Here is a 9949-nt window from a genome sequence, read left to right on the forward strand (position 1 = left end):
ATCTTTCTGAATTGATTGACTTTAAAAATAACAATTGGCCTAATTTTGAAAAAAAAAAGGGCCATTTACTTAAGTAAGGGTTGTAAATAAACGGAAATGGTAGAAAATAAGCCAATATGAAAAGTTTAAGAAAATATATAGGTTAATTTTTAGTTATAAAAATTAATATGCCATAACTTGTCAAGTTATGATTTATAACTAGATAAGTTATGGACCAACTTGTCAAGTTATGATTCATAACCAGATAAGTTATGGACAAACTTATCAAGTTATGGTTCATAACCAGATAAGTTATGGACAATAGCTTGTCAAGTTATGGTTCATAACCAGACAAGTTATAGACGAAAACAATATTTTAACCTATTTATTAACTTATATAAGCTATTGACCTATTAATTTTAATTCATCTCAAATCTTAATCTATTTTTCTCTTTCTCCCGTAAATAAATCACCCAGCCCAATTTTTTTTCCCGAAAAATTCTAAATATTTGTCGGTATATATTAGCACTGTTTCACTATATATTGCTTTTTGGCATAATTAATATACAAATAAAAACTTAAGCAGTAAGGAAATGTCAATTAGACAGAAGTACCATGTACAGCTCTAGAAGAAACGTTTCTTTCGTGGGACATGTCTCATCAAAAGCTCTAGTTATAATTCTAAAATCAAATCTTAGGACTCGTTCTTTTAGTAAAAAATTTTAAAAAAAAATAACTCGAGTTACAACTTTATTCGAGTTTATATTCTTTTAAGTTTAAATTCGAGTTTAAACTTGAGTTCAAACTTGAGTTTAGGATTAAAACTCGAGTTCAAATTTCCTCTTCAACTCGAGTTTAGAAACTCGAACTCAAATTAATAAATAATATTTTTCTATTATTAAAAATGCTATAACTTTTTCGTTTTAATTCTGATTGAGATGATTTTTTTTTCTATGCGTTGACAACAAAAAGACGAATAAAACCCGATCCATATACCCTATTAAAATTTTTCATCAACATTGAGTTTTTATTAAAATACTATCTAAATATAAATTCAAGTTTTGACTCACTCAAACACAAACTCAAAAAGATTCTTATCTCAAACCATAACTCAAATGTACACAATCAAACACAAACTCAAGTTATAACTCAAATTCAACTCAAGAATTATACTCAAGTTAAACTCTAAAAGAATAAGCCCTTAGTTTTTAAATTAATGAAAAGGATCCACAAGAAAACCAAAAAAAAAAAAAAAAAAAAGAAAAGACACCAGAACTATATTTATTGGACATAATTAAACCTTTGTTTACTTTTAATTTATGCCAAATGCCAAGCATTAAAAACCCAAAAGTCCATCGTAGTTATCTACAATTATCCAATAAAATTATTTTCTCCTCATCAATAATTGTTGGCTTGTTGGGCACTTGGAGATGTTATGGACTGCAGTTGTTTCTTGATTGGTGGAGTAAAAGAAGCCTATGATTTGCGCTTTGCGTGTGGGCATATTTGAATAATTTTTTTACTTTTTTTTTTTTTTTTTAAAGGTGTCCAAGGGCAAGGAAGAAAGTCATTCCCTTGTCCCCTTAAATACTCAAGACAAAAAGCAAAAGTTGAGTCTTTATTTAAATATTTGAGCATTACAACCAGAGTGTCCAAACATAAGAAAATGAAGGTAATGAAAAAGACAGCTTACCATGCTCTATTATATGGTAAAAAATAAAGAATAAAATCATGAGTGACACTGTGACAGGACAAGAATGAATTTTAATTATTGGAGCAGATTCTCAAGATCTTTATGCCCGTGGCCCAACAGGGCCCAAAAGCCCAATGGAAGAAAACATGTAGGCCCATCAGAAAGTGAGCCCAAGAATAGTATAAAAGGAGAACACTAAAGAGATCCTTCAAAGAAAAAGGAGAAAAGTACCATAACAAAAAGAAAAAGTTCAATTATTTGGAGTTTTGCTTGATATAAACTCATTGAAGGAGAGTTCTGGACAAATGTTCCCTTGCTGTAGCCCATGCTTGAGTTATAGTCTGCAACATTAGAAAAGAACAATTGGGATTAAATTAAAGATAAGTGTGTGTTCGGGTTCACAGGTTCGAAAAGTTTTGTTCAAAAGCTGTTAAAAAAAAAAGTTCAAATTGTGATTCGAAACCACGAAATGGATTTTAAAGAAGTCTAAGAGTAAGATTTGAGAGCATAATAGGAGCTCGCACAGCAGTGGTTTATTGCACACAAGTTCGTAAAAATATGGCATACGAGGGGTAGTGCTCCCAATTGGTATCTCAAACTTTAATGTCAAATTCAGTATTTGATTACACCATGTGGCAATTCATGGACATTTTTCTTCGTTTTTTGAAATACGGATCAACAATCAGTAGATTGAATTGTTTCAAACTTTCAAGTGAACCAAACATTAGAGAGAGATAGATTCGTCTGGCATTACCTGTTCAGATAAGGTTGCATCAGCATCCATGCTATGGCTTGCAACTTTTCCTGCAATCAAATTTGGATCTGTTTCGAGTATCATCCTGCAAAATCAAAATCAAACGGATTCAGAACATTGATATTTGCAGGGAAGAATCCTCCATAAAGAAGAACCTATCGTAGTTGATACCAAGGTTTCGTTTAGCAGGTCGATTTAGACTCAATCATCGCAAGCTCATGCACATAACTATAGATATCTTACAAGTACTTACCCTCCATCAACAATCTCATCAAGGCACAAAAGTATGAGATCCAAGTTCTCAAGCGCCTCCCTTTTGTCAACAGTGTTCCTACACAAGGAATTATGGCACCATATCAGGAAACAAGTAACCGTAGATCAGACATCAACAGCAACAACAACATCGGGAAAGAAAAAATAACGAAGACAAAAACAATAACTGGTAGGAGCACCTCAAGATGAGGGAAACCGCATCAAAGAACCCCTGAAGAACTGTGGCTAAAATGAGTTCATTTTCATCATCACCTCCAGTCACAAAGAAGTGAAGGTCCTGGACAAACTTGTAAATGACAATGTTGTTGTTGAACATTGCTATCTCCGCTGCAGATTAAAAAAAATAATGTTTTGTAAATAATGCAGGTGAAATTATCTAGCATAGCTTAATCTTGGAAAAAATGAAGACAAAAAATTTCTCATATGCTCAGCTGAAATAGTTAAAGCTTCATCACCTTTCCAAAGTAGGAGGCATAAAGGCAATAACAAAAGGAATTTTCATTTTTTAAAGTCAAATCCTTCATGTCTTATAACAGTAATCAGTTGGGTTACTTGAATAAGATCGAAGGAAAGCATACCTTCGGTACGAGGATTTGACTTGAGGGTCTTGGTGAAGACAGATTTTTCAAATGCTAATTTTGCACTGTTTGTTGGCCACTCATCTGAGTAATACCTTACAGCCACACGCTTCCCCTCAGAGTCTAATAGAAGAATGTTCTTCACAGAAGGACTCAAATCCTTTGAGGGAAAAAAATGAAACTTTTTAAGGTTCAATTTTGCAAAACTAAGCACAAATAGAACCAATAAAAACAAAAAAAATTTACTCCTATAATCTTATTATTATTACTATTTTACCAAAATTTCTGGCTCCGTCACTGTCTTCCTACCCTAAACTATCATCAGAACTATCCTAAACCCCATTTTAAGGATTTATTTGCCAAGTTAACATTTCCTTTTTTAGGAAATATTGGTAAAATGTTTATGCCGTTGTCTTAATATGAATTTCTCATGGTAGTGTTTCAACTTTTTTTTTTTTACGGATCTATAATCGGGAAATTGAAACAATGCAGATATTCACAACCAAAGATGATAACAGAAAAGTAATTATTAATTAAAATCGCAATTTATCCAATCGGTGTTTGGTTAGAGAGAAAATGTGGAATTTGAGGGATCTCGTAATAGAATGCGACGAGAGTCTAGGGATTTTCATTCGGTTTTACAAAATCTCATCATTTTGCTCACAGTTTCTAGGAAAACAGAGGATTGATTTAGTCATAGTCACGTAAAGCAGTGATCTTTAACAAAAAGAAATGAGCTTTTGCTCATCATCAGAAAAGATCTTCAATACGAATCTGAAAAGAAACCAAATCGCAGAAGTTGAAAGAGAGACAGAAAGAGACACTTACAGAGCTTTCCATTTCGATGGGATAATAATGAGATCAGAGGATTGGAGGTTGCAGAGCTTTTTTTTATTATTTTTTTAATATTTTAAGGAAAATGATATGGATTAAATTTGATCGTTTAACTTGTTTCAGAGAGAAATGAAAGAGAGAGCGCGCCCAAAGAAAATTCCAAAAAGAGTGGAGATGAGGAGAGTAAGAAAAAGAGAGAGAGAGAGAGATATATATATATATATATATATATATATTTTTATATATATGCCGTGTTTGAAATGGTTATCGTTATAGCAGTTTATTATGTACGTGATTCATTTATAGTCATTTTTTTATTTTTTATTTTTATTTTCTCATCTCTCAAGCAGAGAGAGATATTAATGAGTTTTTTTATAATAAAAATAATCTCTTGATAAAATTACTAAATATATTTTTAAAAGTAATTTCTGTCTCATATTAAAAATATTTTCATTTTCATTTTTATAAAAAAAAATTATTTTAAAACGAATTCTAAACGCACTTATAAAAATTTAACAGTAATATTTTACTTCCCATTCCCAAACTATTTTTGTGAAGCAATTATTTGGTGCCCGTATAAAAGAAAGTACATTGGAAGTATCAATCTATGATTTCTATAAAGTACAGGGACCAAAATATAATTATAATATAGCAAATTGGGGCTTGCCAGGTAATTAGGGTTTCACAATATATAATTCCCAACATAGGCATCTTCCTCCTCTAATGGCTCTCATCTTCTTTCCTTAATCCACCAATCAAGATCTACAATTGGAGGTCTGTAATTTGCGAATTTATAATTTGTTTGGTGATGGGTGTATTTGTTTTATAACTTAAGTTAAGAACTTTAAGTTGTGTATGTGAGAGATTAATACTGTAATAAAAAAGTTAAATTTAAATTTTTATAAGAGAAAACACTATAATAATACAACTTGGGTTGTGAAAAGAACAAGGCTTAATTTTGTTTGATTTGGTCTGATAATGGTATGGTGTGGTGCAAGATAGAAGGAGATGGCGATGACAACAATTGATATGGGAGATCGGGAAAAAGATCAATTTTTTCATCAGCCGATTAAGATAACTCATCTACAAACATGTTCCTCAATACAAATCTCTTAGAGTTTAACTGAGCAGGAGAGAAAAACATTGATTCTCTATTAATGTACTAAATTGATTATCTATTAATGTATGAAAGAGGGAAATAGGCCAAGACTTGATATGAATTAAAATTAATAGGCCAATAGTTTACATAAGTTAATAAATAGGCCAAATTACTGTTTTCGTTCATAACTTGTCTGGTTATGAACCATAACTTGATAAGTTATTGTCCATAATTGTCCATAACTTATCTGGTTATGAACCATAACTCGATAAGTTATTGTCCATAATTGTCCATAACTTATCTGGTTATGAACCATAACTTGACAAATTATGGCCTATTAATTTATATAATTAAAAATTGGCCTATATACTTTCTTAAGCTTTTTATATTGGCATATTTTCTACTATTTCCCGTGTATTTATTATATAGATATAGACCTGGCACGTTGTCTTACTTTTTTCATTGGGTTTAGAAAAAAATTTCTAAAGTATGAAGCATTGAGTAGTATAAAGGATGATGCATTTCATTGCGTTTAGAAAATAGTAAAGAGTATGATGCATTGAGTAGTGTATGACGTGAGGGGATACAAGAATTCGGTCCAGTTGTTGGTTTGGAGTTTGTTTAGATTTCCTTTAATGATTCTTATTAATTGATGCAGTGGTGCAGTGGTTAAGCGTGTTGGGTTCGGTTTCAACTGAACAGAACTAAATCTCAAAGTTTCACTCGATTCGGTTTAAATGCTGTCGGTTTTTCGGTCGAGTCAATTAGATCATTTATTTTAAACACCCCTACAAGTTATTTAGTTTTGATTGTTAATTACTAATGCTGGTAAATTAAGCACAAATTTGGATAGAAAACCATGTGTAATACCAAGTCTGAGTCTGTATCGTGTTGTGATTGTTTTCATTTAACTTATTAGAAGATGTTGATAAATATAATTTATTGAACATGAGTTCATGATCTTGTGTACTTATTGAGACCCCCGTTATTTTATTATTGTGCGTGGTTGGAGAATTGGAGTGCCGTGAGACATCACAAATGTGACGTTATAAGAATGTTGTAGAACACTTTTTTTGTCTCTGAAAAAGAGATGTTTAAGTGACATCTCGTTTCCATAGACAACTAGTGCATATTTTTAGAGATGTAACTTGATTCCTTGATTTGATTTTCTATTCAAGGACAAACGAAAAAGGACCGAATTATATATTAGTTTATCTATTATGTATATTTTTTTAATCTGGTGTAATTTTAATATGATCTAATAAGTAGAAATAAGTATTACATGCAGGTATGACCTACTAGAAAAACTCCTTATAAAAAATTGTAAAACAAAAAAAAAAAGGGAGAGAGTGCAAAAACTTTTCCTTAAAATTATTTTCCAATAAAAAAAAAAACTCCTTAAGAAACGGAAAAAAAAGAACAATAACTAGGAAAAAAGAAGAATATCTTTTCATAAACTTAAACAAATTTAGGATTAATCCTAGAGATGGTCCCCGAATTTTACTTTAAATCTATCACTTTAGTTCGTGATTGTTAAAGCGTTTTAATTTACCTCATTCTATTAGTGTGTTTCGGTTTTTGTCATTTTTTTCAGGTAGGTGTTGAAAGGAGAACATAGCATAATGATATTCGGTTACCAAAATGTGTTAATTACCATTTTTGTGTCAAAATAACATGCATATCTGTTTAGTTCGCTGATTCGAGTTTTTAATTCGAGTTAAGATGTGATGTTATGTGAGAGCTTTTTACTGTAGCAAAAAAGTTAGATGTGACTGTTTCTGAGAGCTTTTTACTGTAGCAAAACTCGAATTTTAAACTCGAATTGGCGAAGTGAACGGGGCCTAATGAACACTGGAATTTTGAGCACTCCTATTATGAAGTCTGGGATTAGGGTCCTATGAAGTACAAGAAACTCATTTTTTTTTTCTCAATTATTCATATTCGTAATTCGTATAAAGTGACCTCATTTTTTTTTTCTCGTTATGCATGTTTATGTACGCACAAAACCAACCTTGTTGAGCGTGGTGACGTGTCTAATGGATTGAGTATTGGTATTGTCTGCCAGTTTAAGTATAAGTATTGGTATTCTTATCTTGATTTTCAACTATAATTTTTTATTCTTTAATTTTTTTAAGACAAACTATTAGAAAGGATCGAGGAAAATATTATACGAGGAGTTTGCTAGAATAACTACTCTACAAGCCCCATCGGTGGTCGGGGTAGCTTTTTTGTTTTTTGTTTTTTTTTATTTTTTAATATAGTAGTTTTAATTTTAATATAGTAGATATGTGTATAAATTAGATTTAGTCTCATTTAATTTAATAGTTCTTTACATTTTATTAGGCTAACCATTTGCATACATACATATTAGTATAATCTTGATAAAATAAAAAAAAATTAACCCCTTTTATCAATAAATCCTAACTCCGTCACTGATCTTAGCGTTGTATCAATGAACATCTAACAAGTCAAGTTTTCGGGACATCAGTAAACTAACAAATACGAAATATCCACTCATTAACATGGACTAACTAAAACTTGTACATACATAAATCTCAAGGCTAAAAGGTTTGAACTTTGAACCTTTTGCTTTCGGTTTGTCAAATATTAAATGAACGTTTGGTTCATAAATTCAGAATCATGATTCAAAATCATTCTCAATTTATGTGTATTTTTTGTAAGAGAAAATATTATAACGAACCACAAACCATGACACGAATCATTATTCTAAACCCAACATAAAGCAAAATATATCTACTTCAGCAATAAATAAGGAGCATTTTCCTCGATGAAAATTGCGTCAATTAGGCTTCGCAGAATCTTCTCATCAAGTTCTTCCTCATCGATCCACGCGTGGATTTTTGGCCTTGATAAGTTGTGTGTTCTTAGAAATTAAGCCCCACACTGGGAAATTCTTTCTTGTCGTGCCAAAATTATCTCTCTTTGAGCTTCAAATTTGAGCAGTAATCCTTAACGCCACCAGCAAGATAAATGAACCTAGCTGCCACAGAAGCTTCGATTCTTTTCTAAAATCACACCCTATAAAGAATTGGAACATCATTACGTTTAATAAACTAACTAATGAAAAAATTTGATTAAGAAATGATGGAATACATGCATGATCATATTTCATAAATATGTTACATGATATATAGGCGCAACTTAAGCCAGTAATTAAAGCAAAATTAATCCTTAATTATAAGTTCAAGGCTTTTTGTCCAAATGGTCTTTATTTTTTATTTTTCGCTTATAAACTTATAGGAAAACATATGATAGCAGAAATGGTATATAATTGATAGTTAATATTGAAATATATACGGTGCACACGTTTGAAGTGCAGACGTTCCAGTCATGAGTGACGTACATGTTGACATAGAAAGGGAATTTTCAGAAATGGCATATACTATTTTATTTCTATCATTATTATTAAATTTAATTTATACTATTAATAACATGCATGTTATCTTGCAAGTTATTTTTTTGTAATTTGTAGATTATTATTTCATATCTTGTAGGTTAATTTTTATAGTAACGTCACAATTTTATATAGTGACATAAATAATAGAGTTAAAAAAAATAATTGTTAAATTTAAAATTTTCTCAAAGGGAAAATGCTAAACCTTCTTTCTTCGTTAATCGTTTTCACACACAATTTTCAAAAACCTTATTTCTAATGATGTAAAGTTTAAACATTATTCCTGTTGGAAATGGTGTCCTAGAAGTATAAGATGTAATAAGATATTTATTATTTATTTAATAAAAGAGTTTATTCATTATTTTATGTGCATATATTTATGAATATTTTATGAATATCAATAAAATTCCATGGTTATTTATGTAACCTTAAACATTGTATATAAGTGTTATATACGAGAGGATAATGTTTAAGGATAATAATCAAAAAGCAATGTTCATAATGAATTTAATTAAAGTTTGAAATCTTTAATTAAAACATTATTTATACATGTCATTCCCATTTAGAATGGAACGGTGTTATCCGCACTGTTAATATGGTGAGATATTGAATGAGTGTATTTCGCATAATGAGATTATGTGGAACAAGGACACAGACACAATATGAATTTCTAATAATTTCGTTAAGTATAGAAATTCTAATTGAGTCTACCGATGGTCATATATAGGATGATCTTAATCCTGAGTTCTTAACAGACTCCTATTTATGGATTTGTGTCTTTTGATTTACTCGGTACGGATTCTGAGATCCTGAATCCTATTCCTTGTATTTTGGAGACATGATGAAGTAGGTAGCCGGGAATGTTATTACACGAGATAGAATCCATTCCTTCTTAAGAAAGAAGTAGATAAATAATTCTCTTGATGGTTGATTCGGTACTTGGACCAGTAGGAGCTCCGATTCATGAATGTGTTTTATGAATCACTGTCCATTAGAGAATCAATGGTACTCAAGGATAAAGAAGTAATTAGAGAGGTTAACGGATTTTACCTTACTCTAATTATGAATTATTTATGGAGGATTGATCTATATGCAATGACTATATCAAATGGACACTTCACAGTTTAGAAGTAATTTATGTCTATAATTTCGAGAGTGCAATTCCAAGTTTATAGTGGAGTAACTATTAGAATTAATAGAATTAATTAATTAATTAAAGTGTTTAATTAATTATTAATTTCATTGGAGCTCAGAATTATAGGTCCATATGTCCCCGTGTCATCCTTGTAATTCTACCAGACACAAAGGGCAAAATGGGAATTTT

General features: G+C 30.7%; 1 protein-coding gene across 1 annotated transcript; it reads right to left on the reverse strand.

The window, feature by feature from the left end:
• Positions 1-1615: 1615 nt before the first annotated feature.
• On the reverse strand, positions 1616-4273 carry LOC21396649 (coatomer subunit zeta-2). The gene is made up of 6 exons (XM_010089413.2): positions 4106-4273; positions 3278-3437; positions 2879-3026; positions 2680-2757; positions 2427-2511; positions 1616-2013 (listed from the first exon to the last, which is right to left on the reverse strand). The coding sequence occupies exons 1-6, from the start codon at positions 4115-4117 to the stop codon at positions 1954-1956; spliced, it is 543 nt and encodes a 180-aa protein (XP_010087715.1). The 5' UTR covers positions 4118-4273; the 3' UTR covers positions 1616-1953.
• Between the last annotated feature and the right edge of the window lie 5676 nt (positions 4274-9949).

The sequence above is a fragment of the Morus notabilis genome, unplaced genomic scaffold (assembly GCF_000414095.1).
Source record: "Morus notabilis unplaced genomic scaffold, ASM41409v2 Scaffold449, whole genome shotgun sequence".
Lineage (NCBI taxonomy): Eukaryota > Viridiplantae > Streptophyta > Magnoliopsida > Rosales > Moraceae > Morus > Morus notabilis.

Bases quoted from the DNA above. Each gene is read 5' to 3' on its own strand.
- LOC21396649 (XM_010089413.2), bottom strand. The intron at 2,758-2,878 runs GTGCTCCTACCA...TTCCTTGTGTAG, and splicing joins GCGGTTTCCCTCATCTTGAG to GAACACTGTTGACAAAAGGG. The intron at 2,014-2,426 runs GTAATGCCAGAC...CTAATGTTGCAG, and splicing joins ATGCAACCTTATCTGAACAG to ACTATAACTCAAGCATGGGC.